The following is a 25,884-nucleotide window of genomic DNA, read 5'->3' as shown; positions in this document are numbered from 1 at the left end:
GGTCAACTTCCCATCAACCTCAGCTGGGACAAGGCTGGATGCTGTCAACTTCCCATCAACCTCAGCGGGGACAAGGCTGGATGCTGTCAACTTCCCATCAACCTCAGCGGGGACAAGGCTGGATGCTTTCAACTTCCCATCAACCTCAGCTGGGACAAGGCTGGATGCGGTCAACTTCCCATCAACCTCAACAGGGACATGGCTGGACTCCGTGAGCTTCCCATCAACCTCAGCAGGGACAAGGCTGGATGCTGCCAATTTTCCATCAACCTCAGCAGGGACGTGGCTGGATGCTGTCAACTTCCCATCAACCTCAGCAGGGACATGGCTGGATGCGGTCAACTTCCCATCAACCTCAACAGGGACAAGGCTGGATGCTGTCAACTTCCCATCAACAGGGACATTGCTGGATGCTGCCAATTTCCCATCAACCTCAACAGGGACATGGCTGGACTCCGTGACCTTCCCATCAACCTCAGCAGGGACAAGGCTGGATGCTGCCAATTTTCCATCAACCTCAGTGGGGACATGGCTGGATGCGGTCAAATTCCCATCAACCTCAGCTGGGAAAAGGCTGGATAAGGTCAAATTCCCATCAACCTCAGCAGGGACAAGGCTGGATGAGGTCAACTTCCCATCAACCTCAGCAGGGACATGGCTGGATGCAGTCAACTTCCCATCAACCTCAACAGGGACATGGCTGGATGCAGTCAACTTCCCATCAACCTCAACGGGGACATGGCTGGATGCAGTCAACTTCCCATCAACCTCAACAGGGACATGGCTGGATGCTGCCAATTTTCCATCAACCTCAGAAGGGACATGGCTGGATGCGGTCAACTTCCCATCAACCTCAACAGGGACAAGGCTGGATGCTGTCAACTTCCCATCAACCTCAACAGGGACATTGCTGGATGCTGCCAATTTCCCATCAACTTCAGTGGGGACATGGCTGGATGCTGTCAACTTCCCATCAATCTCAGCGGGGACGTGGCTGGACTCCGTGAGCTTCCCATCAACCTCAGCAGGGACAAGGCTGGATGCGGTCAACTTCCCATCAAGCTCAGCTGGGACATGGCTGGACTCCGTGAGCTTCCTATCAACCTCAGCTGGGACAAGGCTGGATGCTGTCATCTTCCCATCAACCTCAGAAGGGACATGGCTGGATGCGGTCAACTTCCCATCAACCTCAACAGGGACATTGCTGGATGCTGCCAATTTCCCATCAACCTCAGCTGGGACATGGCTGGATGCTGTCAACTTCCCATCAACCTCAGCTGGGACAAGGCTGGATGCAGTCAAATTCCCATCAACCTCAGCTGGGACATGGCTGGACTCTGTGAGCTTCCCATCAACCTCAGCTGGTACAAGGCTGGATGCTGCCAATTTCCCATCAACCTCAACAGGGACATGGCTGGACTCCGTGAGCTTCCCATCAACCTCAACAGGGACATTGCTGGATGCTGCCAATTTTCCATCAACCTCAGTGGGGACATGGCTGGATGCGGTCAAATTCCCATCAACCTCAGCTGGGAAGAGGCTGGATAAGGTCAAATTCCCATCAACCTCAGCAAGGACAAGGCTGGATGAGGTCAACTTCCCATCAACCTCTGTAGGGACATGGCTTGACTCTTTAGCTGGGACATGGCTGGATTCTGTCAACTTCCCATCAACAGGGACATGGCTGGATACTGCCAATTTTCCATCAACCTCAGAAGGCACAAGGCTGGATGCTGTCAACTTCCCATCAACCTCAACAGGGATAAGGCTGGATGCTGTCAACTTCCCATCAACCTCAACAGGGACATTGCTGGATGCTGCCAATTTCCCATCAACTTCAGCGGGGACATGGCTGGATGCTGTCAACTTCCCATCAATCTCAGCGGGGACATGGCTGGACTCCGTGAGCTTCCCATCAACCTCAGCAGGGACAAGGCTGGATGCGGTCAACTTCCCATCAACCTCAGCTGGGACAAGGCTGGATGCGGTCAACTTCCCATCAAGCTCAGCTGGGACATGGCTGGATGCAGTCAACTTCCCATCAACCTCAACAGGGACATGGCTGGATGCAGTCAACTTCCCATCAACCTCAACGGGGACATGGCTGGATGCTGCCAATTTTCCATCAACCTCAGAAGGGACATGGCTGGATGCGGTCAACTTCCCATCAACCTCAGCAGGGACATGGCTGGATGCGGTCAACTTCCCATCAACCTCAGAGGGGAAACGGCCGGATGCTTTCAAATCCCCATCAACTTCAGCTGGAAGAGGGTTGGACTCCAACTTCCAATCAATATCTGAAGAATGTTGGTGCAACAAAAAGAAACAATATTAGTACCCTCCTCAGGGTCAATTAACCTCATAGCACTAGCACAAGAGTCACCTTTTTGGACAGTTAGCCCAGATGCATTCTGCAAAGACATCTCAACAGCCATTTTACACTTCACTACCACTGGCCATGTTGGATTTTGTTTGTTCACACAAGGTCTAGACAAGGAACCATCTGGAAAAAAATATTTTTAACTTTCACAAGGCGTGATGACTTATATTAAACTTAACTTTGCATAGTGTAAAAAATTATGTTAACCACTATATAAGATTTACAAACCTTCGCTCTCCAAGCGTACTAGTTCAATATCAGTCCGGTATAAATTACGCCCGACTGGAGAAGCAAATCCTGAAAAAAAGATGTAAGGTTAAAGAAAAAAGCTACACATATATTTAACATTTGAAACATTACACTGAGGTGAAAACAGCTTTACCATTGGGCACCAGTTGGTGACACAAAAAGACCAAAAACATAAAGTTGGAAATTGCCATCTTGTTTACAGATTAAACAATCATCATCCTATCTATGCTTTCTAAAAACAGTCACGCCAGGGCTTTTAAAATAACACAGATTTTCATCACCTGGGTTTCTTGTTACAGTGAAATTAGTGACAGATGATCTGCTCGTTAACATTCCAGTGCACTCATTGGTTGGTTGAAAAATCTCTGTTGTAATTTGCTACATTTATCTTTCCCTATCTATATAAACACACCAGATTATATGATTTTTTTTCTATTAAACCAAACAATTTTGACACAAAACAAAGTTGAATTAAAGTGACAACATCTGAACAGATAAATAAAGGGGAAAAGTGTCAAAAGAGTCAAACATAGTAAATGATCACAGCATTTAACTTATTATTTAGCTAATTACTGGACGAGCTACTTTTTTTATCTAAAAAAAGATAACACTGTTGCTACTTTTAACAGATCGCTATTCTTTAAGCAGTGGACAAATCAAAGTTATTTGTCAAGAATATCACACTGCAAAAAAAAAAAAATCCTGAGTATCTAAACATTATTAAATCAAGATACATTTAGTTGAGAATCAAGATGGCTTTAGATATTAATTTTCGTTGTCTGAAAAATCATCATAATGAGTTTATGCTGAACACAATAACAAATTCTGCCAGTGGAGTCTGAAAAATTTTAATTTTAAAAGTAATTTTATTTTTCTAAGCTGACTGACAGATTTATTTTAATCATAACCTCGCTTAATATTGTTGTTGTTTTTTTCTTTCATAAAACTTAAGTCATTCATATCTTAAGTCATTTTGCTTAAGTAAATAATCTTGATTTAATTAATTTTTCAATATTTGTACTGGAAAATGACAAAAATACTGAGGGAAAGAAATCATGCAATGACAATCTTGCAGTGTAAATGATGATGATGATGCTGAAGTTTTCAGAGTTCGGGGGCGCAGTGGGTTGTGTGCGCGTGCACAGGTGTGAGTTCAATGACTTCTGCGGCATCTCAGCAAATGCTGTCAAATCAGATCAATTACCTGTCAAACATTTACACTAGGGGTGTGCCATATCATACCGTCCACGATAATACCGGTATACATTTTTACATGATAAAAAAAAGTGTCATATCGCGATATCAATGATATAGCGACGCGATGACGTATGGCGCATTTACGTTCCCTAGCACGCACAACAACAACACCTGTGTGAGCGCGAGAGCAGCCTGTCAGCCTCCGAATCCGATGACGATTTAGCAATTTCACAAACAGCTTGAGTATTCAGCGGGGCTGCCGACGCGCGTCTTCTCTCGCGCGCGTTTAGGAGTCGGGACATGACTGAATGGTCTCTTGCACAATCTAGCAATCCGTGCATCGTAACTAAAGTTTATAATCTTCAAGTCTTCTTAATTCTCATCAGTTTAAACATTCAAGCGGTTTTAAACTATCCAGTAAGCTACTCGCGCACTCTCTGAGAGAGTTGCACTGCGTGCATACAGAGAACAGCTCGCGAGAAACTAAAGTTATTTTTCGCGGATTATATCGCTTTAATGGGGGGAAAAACGCAAAATTGTGTAAAACTTCCGGTCTTGGTAAGTATACTCATAAACACAGTCGGTTATGTATAAAACGCATGTGACAGTGTGACAGACAGTAGTATAATGAAAACAGCAATGGATCCGTGCACTAGCTGTAAAAGAGACAGCAGCCATAGGCTATGCATCTGTCATTAATGTTGTCGTCAAAACAACAGAAGATAGCTTTAATTGTAATGAGAATTATTAGCCTATGTATTTAATTTAATCAGGAAACAGAACTAAAAAACTATCTGTTATTTTACATTTGATTACTTATTATGTTTCTGTAGTATTTCTGAATACTGGTGTTAGACCTACACACATTTAACATTTAATTCAAAGATTGAAATCAAGCTTCCTTGTGTTGTGTAAACTCTTAACAACAAAATTACCACATTGTAAAAACGCAATGAGTGAGCAAACATTTAGGCGAGATAAACATAATAAGAAAATTTTCAACAACAACAAAAAAAAATTCTATATCGTCATAAATATCATTATCGCAAATATTCTTGAAATATCGTAATATAATTTTAGGCTATATCGCCCACCCCTAATTTACACGCATTGAGTCAAGAATCCTGTGACTTTCACAAGACAGCACTGACTGAAACCTTTCATGGTATTACCATGTTGAGAACATGTTGAGAACAGATCTGAGCATAAAGGGTTAGTTCACCCAAAAATTTTATAAAAAACGGTTAATCACATTCAGGCCTTATGAAGCAAAGCGATGTTTTTTTGTAAGATAAATATCCATATTTATAACTTAATAAACAAAAATTACTGTTAAGCTAAACTTGAAATTGATTTACATATATATATATATATATATATATATATAATCAATTTCAAGTTTAGCTTAACATATATATATATATATATATATATATATATCATTGTTAAATAAAGAAAGATAAAAGAGATTTGAGATCAAAATCAATGCAGCATATTGGTTGTGAGCACAAGAAATAAGGAAGCTGATTGGCCATTAAAAAGTGGATGTGCTTCTCCTACCCAAGTTGGTGTTGTTTATAGTTATAAAACCAAAGAAAACAGATTGTTAACCTGCAGGGTTGTAAGATCCTGTACCTCCCAACGCGTGATCCGCTTCTCTGAAGCTGGTCTTTTAAGTGTGTGACACTGCCACATTAGTTTAGGTACCATTACTTGAGTTCATCAATGAGTTTAAGTATTTAATTGATTGCATATATGGATGTAGGTTTCATATAATATTGGAGTGATTATGTATATGTACTTATTTATAAGTATTTGTCATGTGTATTTCCACTGTGTGTGATGGTATAGAATGGGTGTTTTGTATAAGGACACTGTTCGGCCGATACGTCTGTTACCGTTGATCACCGCGCACCCAAACTTATATGTATAGGGGGCGGTCTGAAGGAAAGAGAGGTGTTTTTTTCTATTTTTCATGCGACATGTAAGCGTGTGGGAAGCGTTTCCGGGCAAAATAGAATAGGAAAAGATGTTTATAGGTTATTTTGTACACGAATACATATTAATAAATTACATTTTGATGGTTGAAAGTCTAGGTTTTGACAAATTCAGATATAAATATATTTATAAATATATAAATATATACGTATTTCCTAGCGACACCCAATGGGCAGCGCGGCGCGAACAAACATCACCAGCCCTGCGCTGACCAATTTAAACAGCGCAGTGCAAACCATACATACATGCAAATAAATGTAGCCTACAATAAAGAAACCCCTCCTTCCTTACAAAAAAATTAGTTCTCTGCTGAAGTTTAGTAGTTTTTCCCCACAGAAGACAAAGAAGAAGAAAGACTAAATGAAATGCACACATTTCTTATGTTTATTATCTTTAATAGTGTTAGTAAAGAGTAGTGTGTGTGGGACCCATCAACTGACAGATTCCCCTGTGTCACTGCACAGCATATTTTGATTTACATGAACCTAAAGAAAAAGCTTTGAAAAATTAATAATTGCAAAACTGCTGTGTCAAACTTAAAATCAACATTACCTTGGCCATCCCCATGTATGTAAAATTAGTGAAAAAGAGGCGTTCACAGGAGGGTTGAAAATATCGCACCAGAAGACATAAGTCTTGTATAGCCTCTTGAAGTTCATTGATTGTGGTGATGAGGTCAAGGTCATTCTAAAACATTATACAGATGTGTGTGTGTTTGTGTATATATATATATATAGTGTGTGTGTGTGTGTGTGTGTGTGTGTGTGTGTGTGTGTGTGTGTGTGTGTGTGTGTGTGTGTGTGTGTGTGTGTGTGTGTGGGGGGGGGGGAGAAAGGACATAGAACTATGGTGGCATTGTGTGGGTCATTAATGTGTGAAAATATAAAGCACCATACTCCAAAACTATGGAACTCTCTGCCCTCTGAGATTAAGCAAGAGGAATCTCTGAGTGTTTTTAAGCTTCCCTCAAAACATACTTTTTTAGGGTAGCTTTTATTTGATTATTTTAACTTTTTTCTATACCCTTTACTTATGAAATTCTTTTGATATTTTATATTTGTATTGTATATTTGGAATGTACTTCTCTTTTATGAATGATTTTTTTATATTGTTGTATTTCAGTTTTATTTTTTGTTATTTTTGTGAAGGACTTTGAGATTTAACTTTTAAAGGTGCTATAAAAAATAAAGTTTATTATTATTCAAATCAGTTATATGGTTGTCAAGCTGCATAATTTAGGTCAACCGGAATCAAGACCATGTCCTATAACACCTGATGCATTGACGCTAATATTAGTCTGTCTGTGTCATCCTTATCCTGAGGTTACTGTAGTCAGACGGATACATTCCGTACCCAGATCTGATGGTGGACCTGCACCTAAACACAACGACAAAGAAGGCCTGAATGTCAGCAGAGACCGTGTCTACTAGACAATTCCTGTGAAGGCCTTGTCGACGTGACAACCATCGGCACAGATCCTCAGCAGAGACCTCAAGAACCAGCCTGGTCCTCCACACAGCTCAGCTGGATATGGTCAACTTCCCATCAACCTCAGCAGGAAGAGGGTTGGACTCCATCAACTGCCAATCAAAGTCTAAAGAATATTAGTGTAACAAAAGGAAAGAATATTAGTTCTTTCCTCAAGGTCAGTCAACCTCATAGCATCAGCAAAAAAAAAAAAAAAAAAAAAGTCACCTTTTTGGACAGTTTGGACATCTCGACAGCCATTTTACTACCACTGGCCATATTAGATTTTGTTTGTTGACAAGGAATAGACAAGGGACATTCTGGAAAACAAAGGTATTATTAACTTTAATACAAGCCATCAGGCCTCGTTTAAACTAACTTTGTATAGTGTAAATAGAAAAAAGCATAATGTTAACCACTATGTAAGAGTAACAAACCTTTGCTCTCCAAGCGTACTTGTTCAATACCAGTCTGGTATAAATAACGCCCAACTGGAGAAGCAGATCCTGAACACAAGATGTAAGGTTACAAAAAGAAAAAAGTTACACATATATTTAACATTTGAAAAATTACACTAAAGTAAAAACAGCTTTACCATTGGGTAGTGATGTTACATTTGAACCGAGCCGTCGGAGCTTGTGTCGAGAAAAAATGGGCGTGCCAGATGAAGCCGCGATTCGAGGCTTGTGTTGTTAACATGAAAATCACGTGACCAATGACAAACGAGGCCTCGGTTTGTGTGGATACGTCATCGGTCGGTCAGAGTGTCGCTACGGATAAAGGGGATTCGAAACTCGCGACACCTTGTGGGTGTTGTTAGGAGTAGTAGAAGCAGTAGTAGTGTCAGAGACTCAAAGAACTCTCATTGTTATTTTCGTTATTGAGTCATATGTTAGGGCTGTATATTATTACATTATATCAGGTTAGAATACGTATATTATTATTTTTAATTATAGCTATATTATAGTCTTGTTATATTATGAGATAAGATTATTTGGATTTTTGGATCTGGACTGCTTTTTGATTTGGATCGCCCTTTTGGATTTGTTTGCTTTTTGCGTCTCTTCCTTTTTCCTGGTAATGGAGCCAGCTAGAAAGAGGAAATCCTCCCCTGTCTGGGCTCAAAAGAAGCATCAGTATCCTCATTTATACCAACTGGCACTGGCATTTTTATGTTCCTCTGCATCTGTTCCTTGTGAAAGGATATTTTCCAAGGCTGGAGAGGTTTTGTCCAAGAAGAGGAATCGTCTAAACCCCAACACACTTTAAAAAATTCTGTTTCTCAATAAAAATCTATTGTAATCCTTCCTTCACCCACCCCAAACTGCAGTGTTGCAGTTTGCTCCTCTAAATCCCCAGTCCCATAAGCACAACACTGCACTAAATCTAGTAAAAGTTCACTCCACAAAAAACTTTTTCCACCCCAGACTATTCTGTTGTAGTTTACTTTATTACACTCCCTCCACCATAAGCACTGCACGCAACAGAGTGTCACTTTTGTTGTTCACTATCCCAACAATTTATGAATAATTAATTAACTGTGTGTGTGACAGTTGTCTCTGCACAAGTAAATTCAGACAGAGAAAGATAGGCTACATCTTTTATTTTATACCCAGGCAATGGAAAAATGTCTGCTCTGGTCTTTTTATTATTGCAAATGAAAGGTTACAGACATTAACAGCGAGAAGAAAATAAATAAATAAATGAAACAGAACGGGCTGGGTAGTGGCTTTATATGGACATCATAAGTCTGCTCAGGTCATTGGTCCAGAATTAATTAATTTGTCCGCTACTTTTTTGCACAGTCGCTAGGTGTCACTAGTGAGCAATGCTAAATGAAGCTTCGAGTAATGAACCTTTGGGTGAAGCAATGGGCTGCGAGATCTCAGTGGTTCAGGAAGCCTCATTTTGCCATCACTAGTGAAAACAGCTTTACCATTGGGCACCAGTTGGTGACACAAAAAGACCAAAAGCATAAAGTTTGAAATTGCCATCTTGTTTACAGATTAAACAATCATCATGCTATCTATGCTTTCTAAAAACAGTCTTCACGCCAGAGCTTTTAAAATAACACAGATTTTCATCACCTGGGTTTCTTGTTAGAGTGAAATTAGTGACAGATGATCTGCTCGTTAATATTCCCGTGCACTCATTGGTTGGTTGAAAAATCTCTATTGTAATTTGCTACATTTATCTTTCCTTATCTTTATAAGCACATCAGATTATAAGATTTTTTTCTATTAAACCAAACCATTTATCAGACATAAAACAAAGTTGAATTAAAGTGACAACATCAGAACAAACAAATAAAGGGGAAAAGTGTCAAAAGGGTCAAACATAGTAAATGATCACAGCATTTAACTTATTATTTAGCTAATTACTGGACAAGCTACTTATTAAAAAAATGTAGTCAAGATAGCACTGTTGCTACTTTTACCAGATCACTATTCTTTAAGCAGTGCACAAATCAAAGTTTTTTGTCAGGAATATCACACTGCAAAAACCAAACAAACAAAAAAAAAATCTTCCTTAGTATCTAAACATTCTTGAATCAAGATACACTTAGTTGAGAATCAAGATGACTTTAATTATTAAGTTTCATTGTCAGAAAAATCATCATAATGAGTTTATGCTGAACACAATGACAAATTCTTTCAGTGGAGTCTGAAAAATAAATTTTAATTTTAAAAGTAATTTTATTTTCTAAGCTGACTGACAGATTTATTTTAATGATAACCTCGCTTAATATTGTTGTTGTTTTTTCTTTCATAAAACAATAATTAATATCTTAAATCATTTTGCTTAAGTAAATAATCTTGATTTAATACATTTTTTAATATTTGTACTGGAAAATGACAAAAATACTGAGGGAAAGAAATCATGCAATGACAATCTTGCAGTGTAAATGATGATGATGATGCTGAAGTTTTCAGAGTTCGGGGGCGCAGTGGGTTGTGTGCGCGTGCACAGGTGTGAGTTCAATGACTTCTGCGGCATCTCAGCAAATACTGTCAAATCAGATCAATTACCTGTCAAACATTTACACGCATTGAGTCAAGAATCCTGTGACTTTCACAAGACAGCACTGACTGAAACGTTTCATGGTATTACCATGTTGAGAACATGTTGAGAACAGATCTGAGCATAAAGGGTTAGTTCACCCAAAAATTTAATAAAAAACGGTTAATCACATTCAGGCCTTCTGAAGCAAAGCAATGTTTTTTTGTAAGATAAACATCCATATTTATAACTTAATAAACTAAAATTACTGTTAAGCTAAACTTGAAATTGACCTTATATATATATATAATCAATTTCAAGATATAGGGTATATCATTGTTAAATAAAGAAAGATAAAAGAGATTTGAGATCAAAATGAATGCAGCATATTGGTTGTGAGCACAAGAAATAAGGAAGCTGATTGGCCATTTAAAAAGTGGATGTGCTTCTCCTACCCAAGTTGGTGTTGTTGGTAGTTATAAAACCAAAGAAAAAAGATTGTTAACCTGCAGGATTGTAATCATTGAGTTTGAAGTAAACCAATCAAACAGCAGGGAAAAGCCACAATGTGTTCATCAACGTTGAGAACCTGTCAGGGTTAGTGTTGATTTTAAAATTCTCATGCTTATAAGACATGATCTGGATCCTCAATATTTGTCAGAACTTTTAATCCTGTACAACCCAACGCGTGATCTCCGCTTCTCCGAAGCTGGTCTTTTAAGTGTCCCGCCAATACGTTTACGCTCGATGTGTGATAGGGCTTTCTCTTCGTTTGCTCCAAAACTATGGCACTCTCTGCCCTCTGAGATTAAGCAAGTGGAATCTCTGAGTGTTTTTAAGCTTCCCTCAAAACATACTTTTTTAGGGTAGCTTTTATTTGATTTATTATTTGATTATTTTAACTTTTTTATATACCCTTTACTTATGAAACTCTTTTGATATTTTATATTTGTATTGTATATTTGGAATGTACTTCTCTTTTATGAATGCTTTTCTTTTATATTGTTGTATTTCTGTTTTATTTTCTCTTATTTTTGTGAAGCGCTTTGAGATTTAACTTTTAAAGGTGCTATAGACAATAAAGTTTATAATTATTATTATTCAAATCAGTTAAATGGTTGTTAGGCTGCATAATTTAGGTCAACCGGAACCGAGACCACATCTTATAACACCTGCTGCATCGACACTAGTATCAGTCTGTCTGTCTCATCCTTATCCTGAGGTTACTGTAGTCAGATACATTTCATATCCAGATCTCTCACAACGACAAAGTAGGCCTGAATGTCAGCAGAGACCGTGTCTACTAGACAATTCCTGTGAAGGCCTTGTCGACGTGACAGTCATCGGCACAGATCCTCAGCAGAGACCTCAAGAACCAGACAAGTCCTCCAAACAGACTCTATGGGCAGCTTCAGCTCCATACAGGCGTGATGAATTGATCAAGTAAAAGGAACTGGATGCATATTTGAATGTTCTAATCCAATCTGAACTCTGTCTTGCGATGCAGCCAGAATCATAATGAAGCCATGCTCGTTCGTTGGCCAGAAAACAGGCCCCCCCGACTGAGCCTGGTTTCTCCCAAGGTTTTTTCTCCATTCTGTCACCTGATGGAGTTTGAGTTCCTTGCCACTGTCGCATCTGGGGCCTATACCATGAAGCCGGTTTAGGTGGCTAGCCAGGTATGTTTCAGTTTAGGTTGCACCAATCCTGGGTTTTAAGGACCATGAAAGTGGTTTGGCTTTTAGCAGTGTTCATCGCCATAGTAACCTACGCTCCACGGCTAACCTGGTCCGGTGCAGGTTATGTTCTTGGACCAATCAGCTGTGAGCAAAGGGACACGTCTGATGCGATAAAGTCACTCCTCCTGTTTCTACTCCAAATTAAATGTCACTACATAGCCAATGATTTTTAAAGACAAAATCATCTGGCTTTTAGTACTGCTTATTTAGAATAATAAATTTGAATGATTTAGATATTATGTAATTGTTATACCCTTAATTAATCACACATGTACAATTTTAGTTCATCAACTATTATTACGCAGAGTTTAAATGAATAAATATATAAAGCTAATATAAATACGCTTTAGAATCAATAGATGAAGCTATAAAATGACTACATGTGAGCTTAAATGTTCAACTCTCTCTATACCTTTATCAGCTGTATAAAATAACTTTTACTTGCACTGATATACAGTAGCGAGACTTTTTCTTTTAGCTGTCCTCTTTCATAGACAGCTATTTAATTATTGCAGTGTAAATTTGTTTAAATTCGTACTATTTTAATACTTTTATTTAAAAAGTGAATTGCGCTGCATCTCTCATGAGAAATGAATAGCAGTTTCACTCTTTCTCAGCATGTGATTTGCCGTTCGCTACTGATGTCACACCTAAACTCAGATTTTACGATACCGAGATGGCGCCGGTGTGTGTGGCTGGCCATCTACTGCCTGTTCTGTTTGTCTTTATTTTGTTCGTCTCACTCTTGGTCCAGGATGTTACCGCTATTTTGGTTTACGATCGAAAAATGCTCATTAATATCAGAATCACTGTGGATATACTGGCGGGTAAAGAACGGGGAGGATCGTGTTCATACTTTCCTCCAGATCTGTCCGCTGTGGCATTTTCGCTGTATCAGCTCCCCTGCGCTCTTCCGTTGAAGAAGCGTAGAAGACGTGGGAAACGAGGCGGGCTTTCTGTCAAACTTAAGGCAAAACTGTTGTTGGAGTCTAAGACCAACTTCGACCGTCATGGATTAAATGGTGCGTGGGACGATCATCGATTCATTCATTCATTGGCGCTCACTGGAGCCAGCATATGCATTGCTTCCGCTAATTGTTCCGAAAATGTCCACCAAACAACATCTTATACAAAAGATGCCATATCTCTGTAAAGGTAGGGGTATAGATATCCGAAACCTTCGACCACTGTGTCGTACATCACAGTCGGCAGGCGACTATATTAATCAAAATGGCACTGGTTAATGCGAGATCGCTTTGCAATAAGACGTTTATTTTACGAGATTTCTTTACATCGAAACTACTGGATGTTCAATTTATGACTGAGACATGGCTATCTACTGGTGACTTAAGTCCCTTTGCCAACCTTGTTCCCTCAGACTGTAAATTTGTTAATTCTCCTCGATCTACAGGCAAGGGAGGAGGTCTAGCAACTGCTTTTAAAAACAGCTTTCACTGTCGTCTCGTGGAAACTGAATTTTTTTCTGTTTTGAACTGCAAGCCTTCGAGCTTGATTTAGATGAACCAGTGTTGTGTGTGCTGATTTATTGGCCAAAATTTAATAAAGCTTTTATTCATGATTTTTCAGAATTTCTAGGGGAAATTCTATTGAAATTTGATACGTTTTTAATTGTTTTTCATTTTAATTTTAACATGCATGTGTGTTGTCCAGCGGACCCCCTGGTGAAAGACTTCTTAAATCTCGTTGACTCTTTTAATCTTGTGCAATCCGTAAATGGTCCAACACATGAGCATGGACACTGTCACAGTCCTCGTCTGCACCTGTCTGTCCTTGTCTGCACTACACTTCCCAGAATCCTCCTTGTCTCCACACCTGAACTCACTCCCTCACTTACCAGCCTGTTCCTCGTTATCATCATCTGTGTCACCTGTCTTCACATCATTATGGTTCATTTGTCTCTGTATTTAGTTTCTTCTGTTCAGTCTGTCTTGGTCGGTTCTCGTCTATGTTAACTGGTGTTTGCATCCGCTCTGTCTGCCTGTACCTGTTTGTTGTTTTGATTTATAGAAAAGTTTATTGTTTATTTGAATTCCTCGTCTCCTCGTGCTTCCTGCCATACACCACCCGTGACAGAAGAACCGACCAAGTAAAGAGTCATCATGGGAATTCTTCTCACCCCGGTTAACCCAGCTCACTCTCCATTCACCCCAGCCGATCGTCTGGTCCATTGTTTTCAAGACGGTAGCCCAATTGAGGAATATGTGGCAAAATTCCTTGAAATATCCCACCTCGTGGACTGGACTGACGATGCGCTGAAGACCGTATTCTGGTGTGGTCTGGATGAACCTTTGTACCAGCAAGCTCCAGCAACGGCCAGGTTCGTTTGCCCGGTACCTAGATCATGTGCTGTGGTTGTGTGGCTCAACCTTCACCATTGGTGAGGCGGATGACATTGCCACACAATCACCGTCTCCAGCCATCTCCATCACGCCCACCATCAAACCAGCCACCGGATCGGTATATGGACGTCCAGGACTGGTTTCCTGCATCGCCGATCCCCCACTTATATCAGCACGTGCTGCCAGGAAGGCCATAGTCCCAGAGACCGTCCAGCCAGAGACCGTCCAGCCAGAGACCGTCCAGCCAGAGACCGTCCAGCCAGAGACCGTCCAGCCAGAGACCGTCCAGCCAGAGACCGTCCAGCCAGAGACCGTCCAGCCAGAGACCGTCCAGCCAGAGACCGTCCAGCCAGAGACCGTCCAGCCAGAGACCGTCCAGCCAGAGACCGTCCAGCCAGAGACCGTCCAGCCAGAGACCGTCCAGCCAGAGACCGTCCAGCCAGAGACCGTCCAGCCAGAGACCGTCCAGCCAGAGACCGTCCAGCCAGAGACCGTCCAGCCAGAGACCGTCCAGCCAGAGACCGTCCAGCCAGAGACCGTCCAGCCAGAGACCGTCCAGCCAGAGACCGTCCAGCCAGAGACCGTCCAGCCAGAGACCGTCCAGCCAGAGACCGTCCAGCCAGAGACCGTCCAGCCAGAGACCGTCCAGCCAGAGACCGTCCAGCCAGAGACCGTCCAGCCAGAGACCGTCCAGCCAGAGACCGTCCAGCCAGAGACCGTCCAGCCAGAGACCGTCCAGCCAGAGACCGTCCAGCCAGAGACCGTCCAGCCAGAGACCGTCCAGCCAGAGACCGTCCAGCCAGAGACCGTCCAGCCAGAGACCGTCCAGCCAGAGACCGTCCAGCCAGAGACCGTCCAGCCAGAGACCGTCCAGCCAGAGACCGTCCAGCCAGAGACCGTCCAGCCAGAGACCGTCCAGCCAGAGACCGTCCAGCCAGAGACCGTCCAGCCAGAGACCGTCCAGCCAGAGACCGTCCAGCCAGAGACCGTCCAGCCAGAGACCGTCCAGCCAGAGACCGTCCAGCCAGAGACCGTCCAGCCAGAGACCGTCCAGCCAGAGACCGTCCAGCCAGAGACCGTCCAGCCAGAGACCGTCCAGCCAGAGACCGTCCAGCCAGAGACCGTCCAGCCAGAGACCGTCCAGCCAGAGACCGTCCAGCCAGAGACCGTCCAGCCAGAGACCGTCCAGCCAGAGACCGTCCAGCCAGAGACCGTCCAGCCAGAGACCGTCCAGCCAGAGACCGTCCAGCCAGAGACCGTCCAGCCAGAGACCGTCCAGCCAGAGACCGTCCAGCCAGAGACCGTCCAGCCAGAGACCGTCCAGCCAGAGACCGTCCAGCCAGAGACCGTCCAGCCAGAGACCGTCCAGCCAGAGACCGTCCAGCCAGAGACCGTCCAGCCAGAGACCGTCCAGCCAGAGACCGTCCAGCCAGAGACCGTCCAGCCAGAGACCGTCCAGCCAGAGACCGTCCAGCCAGAGACCGTCCAGCCAGAGACCGTCCAGCCAGAGACCGTCCAGCCAGAGACCGTCCAGCCAGAGACCGTCCAGCCAGAGACCGTCCAGCCAGAGACCGTCCAGCCAGAGACCGTCCAGCCAGAGACCGTCCAGCCAGAGACCGTCCAGCCAGAGACCGTCCAGCCAGAGACCGTCCAGCCAGAGACCGTCCAGCCAGAGACCGTCCAGCCAGAGACCGTCCAGCCAGAGACCGTCCAGCCAGAGACCGTCCAGCCAGAGACCGTCCAGCCAGAGACCGTCCAGCCAGAGACCGTCCAGCCAGAGACCGTCCAGCCAGAGACCGTCCAGCCAGAGACCGTCCAGCCAGAGACCGTCCAGCCAGAGACCGTCCAGCCAGAGACCGTCCAGCCAGAGACCGTCCAGCCAGAGACCGTCCAGCCAGAGACCGTCCAGCCAGAGACCGTCCAGCCAGAGACCGTCCAGCCAGAGACCGTCCAGCCAGAGACCGTCCAGCCAGAGACCGTCCAGCCAGAGACCGTCCAGCCAGAGACCGTCCAGCCAGAGACCGTCCAGCCAGAGACCGTCCAGCCAGAGACCGTCCAGCCAGAGACCGTCCAGCCAGAGACCGTCCAGCCAGAGACCGTCCAGCCAGAGACCGTCCAGCCAGAGACCGTCCAGCCAGAGACCGTCCAGCCAGAGACCGTCCAGCCAGAGACCGTCCAGCCAGAGACCGTCCAGCCAGAGACCGTCCAGCCAGAGACCGTCCAGCCAGAGACCGTCCAGCCAGAGACCGTCCAGCCAGAGACCGTCCAGCCAGAGACCGTCCAGCCAGAGACCGTCCAGCCAGAGACCGTCCAGCCAGAGACCGTCCAGCCAGAGACCGTCCAGCCAGAGACCGTCCAGCCAGAGACCGTCCAGCCAGAGACCGTCCAGCCAGAGACCGTCCAGCCAGAGACCGTCCAGCCAGAGACCGTCCAGCCAGAGACCGTCCAGCCAGAGACCGTCCAGCCAGAGACCGTCCAGCCAGAGACCGTCCAGCCAGAGACCGTCCAGCCAGAGACCGTCCAGCCAGAGACCGTCCAGCCAGAGACCGTCCAGCCAGAGACCGTCCAGCCAGAGACCGTCCAGCCAGAGACCGTCCAGCCAGAGACCGTCCAGCCAGAGACCGTCCAGCCAGAGACCGTCCAGCCAGAGACCGTCCAGCCAGAGACCGTCCAGCCAGAGACCGTCCAGCCAGAGACCGTCCAGCCAGAGACCGTCCAGCCAGAGACCGTCCAGCCAGAGACCGTCCAGCCAGAGACCGTCCAGCCAGAGACCGTCCAGCCAGAGACCGTCCAGCCAGAGACCGTCCAGCCAGAGACCGTCCAGCCAGAGACCGTCCAGCCAGAGACCGTCCAGCCAGAGACCGTCCAGCCAGAGACCGTCCAGCCAGAGACCGTCCAGCCAGAGACCGTCCAGCCAGAGACCGTCCAGCCAGAGACCGTCCAGCCAGAGACCGTCCAGCCAGAGACCGTCCAGCCAGAGACCGTCCAGCCAGAGACCGTCCAGCCAGCTCTGGATGACGCAGTGCTACTTGTGGGATCCATGGCTGTTGTGTGTGTGTGGGCAGCACACACAATCCTTTCAGCCCATGAACCCAGCCCTGAGCTTCCTTCGCCGCTGGTCCCGTCCAGCCCTGAGCTTCCTTCGCCGCTGGTCCCGTCCAGCCCTGAGCTTCCTTCGCCGCTGGTCCCGTCCAGCCCTGAGCTTCCTTCGCCGCTGGTCCCGTCCAGCCCTGAGCTTCCTTCGCCGCTGGTCCCGTCCAGCCCTGAGCTTCCTTCGCCGCTGGTCCCGTCCAGCCCTGAGCTTCCTTCGCCGCTGGTCCCGTCCAGCCCAGAGACCCCTTCGCCGCTGGTCCCGTCCAGCCCAGAGACCCCTTCGCCGCTGGTCCCGTCCAGCCCAGAGACCCCTTCACCGCTGGTCCCGTCCAGCCCAGAGACCCCTTCACCGCTGGTTCCGTCCAGCCCAGAGACTGGTAATGACTCTGTCACTCTCCCCTTTAATTTTTTTGGGGGGGGCCATAGGCCCTCGCCGTGGCCGCCCGAAGGGTCCTCACCGCCATGGCCGCCCGAAGGGTCCTCACCGCCATGGCCGCCCGAAGGGTCCTCACCGCCATGGCCGCCCGAAGGGTCCCCACCGCCCTGGATGCCCGAGGGTCCGACAGCTCCACCCTGGACGCCCGAGGTTTCGTCTGCTCAGCCACGCCCACGTCCTGCTCCGCCCTGGCCACGCCCAAGTCCTGCTCCGCCATGGCCACGCCCAAGTCCTGCTCCGCCATGGCCACGCCCACGTCCTGCTCCGCCATGGCCACGTCCTGCTCCGCCATGGCCACGCCCACGTCCTGCTCCGCCATGGCCGCCTGGTCCATCCTGGAGTCCATCCTCCTGCACCCGGTCCGCCTTCCCGTTACAGACTCCAGGATGCCCACCCTCCCACCCCTGTTTTAAGGCGTGAGGTCACGCCTACCGGGAGGGGGGAGTAATGTCACAGTCCTCGTCTGCACCTGTCTGTCCTTGTCTGCACTACACTTCCCAGAATCCTCCTTGTCTCCACACCTGAACTCACTCCCTCACTTACCAGCCTGTTCCTCGTTATCATCATCTGTGTCACCTGTCTTCACATCATTATGGTTCATTTGTCTCTGTATTTAGTTTCTTCTGTTCAGTCTGTCTTGGTCGGTTCTCGTCTATGTTAACTGGTGTTTGCATCCGCTCTGTCTGCCTGTACCTGTTTGTTGTTTTGATTTATAGTAAAGTTTATTGTTTATTTGAATTCCTCGTCTCCTCGTGCTTCCTGCCATACACCACCCGTGACAGACACACATTGGATTTAGTTCTGTCATATGGCATTTCTGTATCTTATGTAGATGTTTGTGATGCTGTCTTTTCTGACCATAAACCAGTCATTTTTGGGGTCTCTTTTGCATGCCATATTGATAAACCTCGCCCAAATGTACGCCTATGTCGTATGATTAATACTGGTGTCATTAATGAGTTTGCTACGATATTTGCGAACAATTATAATGTGGCTGATGCTCATCTTTTATCCTATTCAGACCCTGAGTCTTTGCTTTTTTCTTTTAATTCTGTATGCACAACTATTTTAGATGATGTTGCAGCCTTGAAGGTGAGGCGTGTAAAAACTAAGGCAGAGCCCTGGATAAATGACACTACACGCGCACTCAGACAAATCTGTAGAAGAGCAGAGCGTAAATGGCAGAAGGACAGACTCCAAGTGTCCTATGATATATTAAGGGACTCGTTGCAGACATATCAAGGTGCTGTTAGAACAGCGAAGGCACAGTATTTCTCTGATATTATTGAGAGAAACTGTCATAGACCTAGAGTACTATTTAGTACTATAAACTCTATTATAAATCCATCGTAAATATGCCTGATATGTCGATGGATACATGTGAACATTTTAAAACATTATTTGTTTCAAAAATCGATAAAATTAGGTCTCAAATTCCTCCTGATGTTTGTATTGTCCCAGCTACACCATATTGTCCTATGGTGTTTGACCACTTTGAGGTTCTTCATCTTTCCAGTTTGGCAAAAATAGTAGACCAGTTGAGGCCATCGGACTCCCCACTTGATATTGTCCCATCAAAGTTAATCAAACAGGCTTTTGATACAGTTGGACTAGTGTTTTAAACATAATAAATAGCTGCCATGTATCAGGGTCTGTGCCTGCCACTTTTAAACACGCTGTGATACAGCCTTTAATTAAAAATACTAAGTTGAACCCAAATGCATTAGATAATTATAGACCTATTTCAAAGTTGTCATTCTCTCAAAGATACTAGAGAAAGCAGTTCTCATTCAGCTGCAGTCTTTTTTAAAAGAGAATTTGCTTTTTGAAAAGTTTCAGTCTTGTTTTAGAGAACATCACAGTCCAGAATCTGCACTTTTAAAGGTTCTTAATGATGTTTTAATAACTGTGGATTCTGGAAATGCTGCCGTTTTGGTGTTACTCGATTTGAGCGCGGCATTTGATACTATAGACCATGACATTCTTATTGCACGGCTGGAGAGGTTGGTAGGGATGCAAGGGGTAGTTTTAAATTGGTTTAAGTCCTATTTAACTAACTGAAGTTTTTCAGTCACCGTGGGGGAATTTACATCTTCTTCTGCCCCTCTTAAATGTGGGATACCTCAAGGGTCCATTTTGGGACCCATTCTGTTTTCATTGTACATGCTTCGAATTGGCGCTATCTTTCAAAAACACAGAGTATCATTCCATTGTTATGCAGATGATACACAGATATACAGGTGCTGGTAATATAATTAGAATATCATCAAAAAGTTTATTTATTTCAGTAATTCCATTCAAAAAGTGAAATTTGGATATTATATTTATTCATTACACACAGACTGATATATTTCAAATGTTTATTTCATTTAATTGTGATTATAAAAACTGTCAACTAATGAAAATCACAAATTCAGTATCTCAGAAAATTAGAATATTACTTAAGACCAATACAAAAAAAAGATTTTTTAGAAATGTTGGCCAACTGAAAAGTATGAACATGAAAAGTATGAGCATGGGGGGCTTCCGTTCTGAGCGGCGCCATGTGAGGACGTGGTTTACCGAACTCCTCGCCAACACTATTAAGAAATATAGAAGCAGCAATTTAATGTGAATTCCTTGAGTCACGCTCATTATTGAATCCAAGACGTCGTACCAGGCTTGACATTTTGACCTAACGCTCGCTGAGAATGTAAAAAAAAAAACCGAAAAGCGCCTCATACAAGGGTTAGCTCCAAGGCTAGCCCAGAGGCTAACGCTACACCGGATGCTGTACCTAACGCCGCACTTGACCGCGGACCCGGACATGAGGCCATCCTCCTAGCAATCGCCCGGCGCTAAGGACGGAATTGCTCACTAAAGCAGAGACACAATCCGCTGAAATTCGGAACCAGGTTAAGAGCAGAAATTAAACTAGCCAACGATAATGCTAACGCCAAGAGTGAAGCCCTAGATAAACGGGTGGTCGCACTCGATTCTGCAGCCAACAGCCACTCCGATCTGATTGCTGCTCTGGAGCGGGACATGGCTAACGTGCAGAGGGAGCTTGCTACCCAGAAAGCACGAAATGAGGACCTGGAGGTACGGTCACGTCACAATAACCTGCGTATTACCGGGATAAAGGTAAGACGGGAGGACGGGAAGCGCGCGACAGATTTTATATCTGAAGGAGATGCTTGGTCTCGATAAGCCCCCTTTACTGGACCGGGCACACCGTACGCTGCGCGTGAGACCGGGTAACAGTGACCTGCCGAGAGGCTTCGTCATCAGATGCCATTATTACCAGGAGAAAGAGGAAATACTAAGGAAAGCTGGGCAGATGAAACAGCTGACTACGGGTGACGGTGATAAGATCCGCATCCAACCAGACTACACACAGGCAGTGTCCAAGCAGCGGGCAAAGTTCAATGAAGTACGGGGCCTATTAAGGAGTTGTGAGGGAATCCGCTACGGCCTGTGGTACCCGGCGGAGCTGAGGATAACGACGTCAGATGGTGTACGCACAAGCTTTAAAGATCTAAAACAGGCCAAGGATTTCATAATGGTAAACCTGAAGCGCAACCTAAAGGTGTGACAGCGCAGATCGAGTGACGTACTTTTCCGTGGTTTCTTACATCGGATCCAGAGATATGTTTGACCAATGTTATCCGGATTATCATCCTGAAAAAGACTTTAAGCAAAGGGGATTTTAATATATCCAATCACCAGCTAAAGACCGTCAGCAAAGGCGTAAATTTATGACAAACTCTCTGTTTTGGGTGGATTTGGCCTTGATAACACATAACGTGTTGATTTTTAAAATGTACATTTCCTTGAACCTAGAGCTTCACTGTTATTTTTTGGCCGAAGGCCTTGTTGGCATGACTGGACAGTTTTGAAACTCCATTGAAAGTTGATTTTGTTCTATTGGATCCATTATGCACCAGAAAAATTTTACATAAAAAGAAACTCACATAAAGTGTAAAAGGTGCTAGATTGGACATTTAGGGAGTGTGTACTATATTTGATTACAGTTAAGATTAGCTGCAACATGTTATTCTGTTATTAATATAGTTTTGGTGGGACTCGGTCTCACAAGGTAAGCTTTATGTTGTGCGATAATGTACGACTGGGGGAGTATGCAGCCTTTCGTTCGGGGAGAGGCCAGCAATGGGGTTATATGTTTGATTTAGTGTTTTTGTATTTTCTGTTGTTTTTGTGTTTTTTATTATTGGTTTTAATTACACAATGTCTAAACAGAGATCTGTCAGTTGTGAAAAGTCTTTACGATCAGGTTGTTTCTAGACAGGCTGCTGTCAGGTCATTTCAGATACTAGAATATGGCGAGAAATAAGTTTAGTGGTTCGGGGTGGGCAAACACTAAATTCACGAACTGGAATATCAAAGGGCTTAATCACCCAGTAAAGCGTAGTAAGGTATTTTCTCATTTATCAAAGCTGCAAACAGACATAGCATTCTTAGCCGAGATACACTTGCTTGATAAGGATCACTCCAGACTTAAGAGAGGGGGCTTTTCCCAGATTTTCCACTCCAAATTTAATGCTAAATGCCGCGGTGCGGCCATTCTTATCCACAGGGAAGTGCAATTTGTACAGACAAATACGATTCAAGATAGAGACGGTCAGTTTATTATTGTTCAAGGACATTTATTTAACTTACCAGTAGTACTGGCCTGCGTCTATGCTCCAAACTGGGATAATGCTAAATTTTTTACTGACTTTTTCTCACTCCTTCCAGAATTAAACAGTCACCAATTGGTTCTTGGGGGAGATCTAAACTGTGTTTTGGATCCCACTATGGACCGTTCTAGGGTTGTACTGAGAACACTTAGTAAATCAGCAGAGACTATTAACGCTTTTCTCCAAGCATATGGGGAGTGATTGATGCATAGAGATATAGAAATCCGGTTTCTAGACAGTATTCTTTTTTTTCTCCAGTACATAATTTGTATTCCAGGATAGACTATGTTTTGCTGGACAAGAAACTCCTCCCCCTGCTGAAGTCTAGTGAATATGACAGTATTGTTATCTCTGACGATAGCCCAGTAACAATGGTCCTCTGCTTTCCAGATAACGAGCCTCCACAACGCAATTGGAGACTTAACCCACATCTTTTGTTTGATGAAGATTTTGTTAACTTCCTATCCGCCCAAATCGACTTCTTTCTAGAAACAAACCAATCACCAGACACGAGCCACTCAAACCTGTGGGAGGCAATGAAAGCATATTTACGTGGTCAGATAATATCTTATAATGTAAGCATGAACAGAAAACGGTCAGCACGCCTTAATGAGTTGATCTCTTTGATAGGGGACGTTGATCATAAAAATTCTGAAGCGCCATCTGTGGCTCTTTGTAAAGAGAGAATTATTAGAGGTTTATTAACAGAATTCGATACTCTCGCATCTGGAGTAGCTGAGGAGCTCTATCTTAAATCTCGTCAGGAATTTTACGAGCATGGGGAACGAGCCAGCAAACTACTTAGCCATCAGCTAAGGCAATCCACAGAGGCTGGATTTATAGCAGAGATTAACACTCCAGAAGGGAGAAGCACAGATCAAAAAAGCATAAATAAACAATTCAGAAAATTCTATGAAGATCTCTACGCCACTGAAAATTGTGATAGCACTAAGTTAGCTCAGTTTTTCGATGGTCTCGAGATCCCAACCATAGGCCGACAAGACAGGGCAGATCTTGATAGTAACATTTCAGCAGCCGAAATTGATCGGGCAATTAAAAAAATGAAGAGCGGTAAAGCTCCCGGCCCGGATGGCTTCCCTATTGAATTTTTTAAGAAATTCTCAGTTAAACTAACACCTCTTTTAAAAAATGTATATACCCAGGCATTGGAGCGAAGACTCTCCCTCCCACAATTACCCAGGCCACTATCTCAGTCCTTCTTAAGAAAGGAAAAGACCCTCTGAATTGTGAGTCATTTCGGCCTGTGAGTCTACTGTGCTGCGATTACAAAATCTTGACCAAGGTTCTGGCTAGTAGATTGGAGTCTGTTATGCATACATTGATACATTCAGATCACACTGGTTTTATTACTGGGCGGCAGCTTTTTGGCAACATACAGAGGCTTTTTAACATTATTTACTCCCCGGAAACTCCACCTACAGCAGAGGTTTTGCTCTCCCTCGATGCTCATTAAAGCGTTTGATCGGATTGAGTATGAGTATCTTTTTGCAACTCTGGGGAGGTTTGGTTTTGGACCGGCTTTTTTACGTGGATCAGGACCCTGTATGCTACCCCGCAGGCCTCCGTCCGTACTAATAAAATAATCTCCGACTATTTTCCTATAGGTAGGGGGACCAGACAGGGCTGTCCATTGAACCCATTTCTGTTTGACCTCGCCATTGAACCACTAGCGGTTGCACTTAGGAGTGCCGAGGAGCTCACGGGTGTTATCAGGGTGTTATCATGTCTTTTGAGGCATATCAACTGAAAGAAACTCGCGACACTTTTACTTATCTTGGCGTTTCAGTAACTAGCAAGTACAGGGATTTATTCAAGCATAACTTTAAACCAGCCCTGGAAAAGGCCAAACAGGACATTTTCTGTTGGTCAGCGCTGCCTATATCACTTACTGGCAGGGTTATTTCTGTCAAGATGATAATTATGCCCAGGTTCTTATTTTTGTTTAATACAATACCTGTTTTTATCTCAAAGTCTTTTTTCAAAGAGCTTGATAAATCTATTTCAACCTTTTTCTGGAACAAGACCATCCCACGAATAAGGAGGTCACATCTGGAGAAACAGAAAGAGGCGGGAGGCTTGGCATTACCAAATTTTTTACAATATTAGTGGGCAGCTAATATTCATAAATTAATATATTGGGTCTCTGCGTCTAACGAGGGGGGTGGACCTGTATGGGTTAAAATGGAACAACATTCCGCTCATCCGGTGTCCCTACCTTCTTTAGAATGTGCGCCATTGTCACTCAGTAAGCAGCGCCTTACAAATAATCTTATTGTGAGTGGCTCACTTCGAATATGCACCCAATTCAGGACCCACTTCAAACATAGACAGGCTATGTCCTCTCTCCCAATCTCGGCCAACGCACTCTTTCCACCCTCACTCATGGATACAGTATTTAAGTCATGGTCCAGGAATGGTCTGAAACGGGTGAAGGATCTTTTTAAGGATGTTGTGTTCATGTCATTTGAGCAGCTGGTAAATGAGTATAATATCCCCAGTTCGCATTATTTCAGGTATCAGCAGGTGCGCGTCTTTGTTCGGAAACATTTCCCTTCCTTTCCGTTACTCTCGTCAAATAACTGGATAGATGAGTGGTTGGAGGGGGATCTAAATCAAAGGGGAGGAGTGAGTAGTTTATATGAGGATATTCAGATGATCGCCTCGCCGTCACATAGTCATATTAGGGCAGGATGGGAGGTAGAACTAGGATTTAGACTGTCGGACGACTCCTGGCAAAGCGCAATTAAGAGAATACATTCAACTTCGATTTGCATCAGACATGGTTTGCTTCAGTTTAAGGTGCTCCATAGGCTTCATTTATCTAGGAGTAAGCTTGCCAGGATATATCCAGATGTCGTCCTGACTTGCTCCCGATGCTGTCAGGCTCCGACTGGGCTTGCCCAGAGTTAATACAGTTTTGGTCTTTCATTTTTGACACTTTTTCTTACATTTGTGACAGAGAGATAAGTCCTGCCCCTGAAATCGCAATATTTGGTGTGACACCTGCTGGGATGACAATATCTGGTGCACAATCAGACGCCATTGCGTTTTCATCTCTATTGGCCAGACGTCTTATTTTTTTTTTTATTTTTTTTTTATGATTTACACTGTCATTTATTATTATGTATGTTGGGGTTGCTGTATGGGGACTTGTTAAGCGTTTCATAAATGTTTACAATTCAAAATTCAATAAAAATATTTGAATAATAATAAAAGTATGAGCATGTACAGCACTCAATACTTAGTTGGGGCTCCTTTTGCCTGA

The 25,884-nt window shown here is 44.2% G+C and overlaps 1 protein-coding gene across 1 annotated transcript in view; it reads right to left on the bottom strand.

Annotated features, from left to right (window-relative positions):
• Window positions 1-1,046: 1,046 nt before the first annotated feature.
• LOC143725693 (uncharacterized) overlaps window positions 1,047-25,884 on the bottom strand; it is a 74,354-nt gene continuing 49,516 nt past the window's right edge. Inside the window, exons 9-10 of the mRNA XM_077218318.1 lie at window positions 1,231-1,440; window positions 1,047-1,109 (exon numbers count right to left, since the gene is read on the bottom strand). Of these exons, the coding sequence (XP_077074433.1) occupies window positions 1,047-1,109; window positions 1,231-1,440 (273 nt within the window). The remainder of the gene's footprint in view (window positions 1,110-1,230; window positions 1,441-25,884) is intronic.

This window comes from Siphateles boraxobius, unplaced genomic scaffold, assembly GCF_051911475.1.
Source record: "Siphateles boraxobius isolate OS27281-9 unplaced genomic scaffold, OSU_SipBor_1 77, whole genome shotgun sequence".
In the NCBI taxonomy this organism is placed as follows: Eukaryota; Metazoa; Chordata; class Actinopteri; order Cypriniformes; family Leuciscidae; genus Siphateles; species Siphateles boraxobius.
This window is presented reverse-complemented; position numbering and strand designations above follow the sequence as displayed.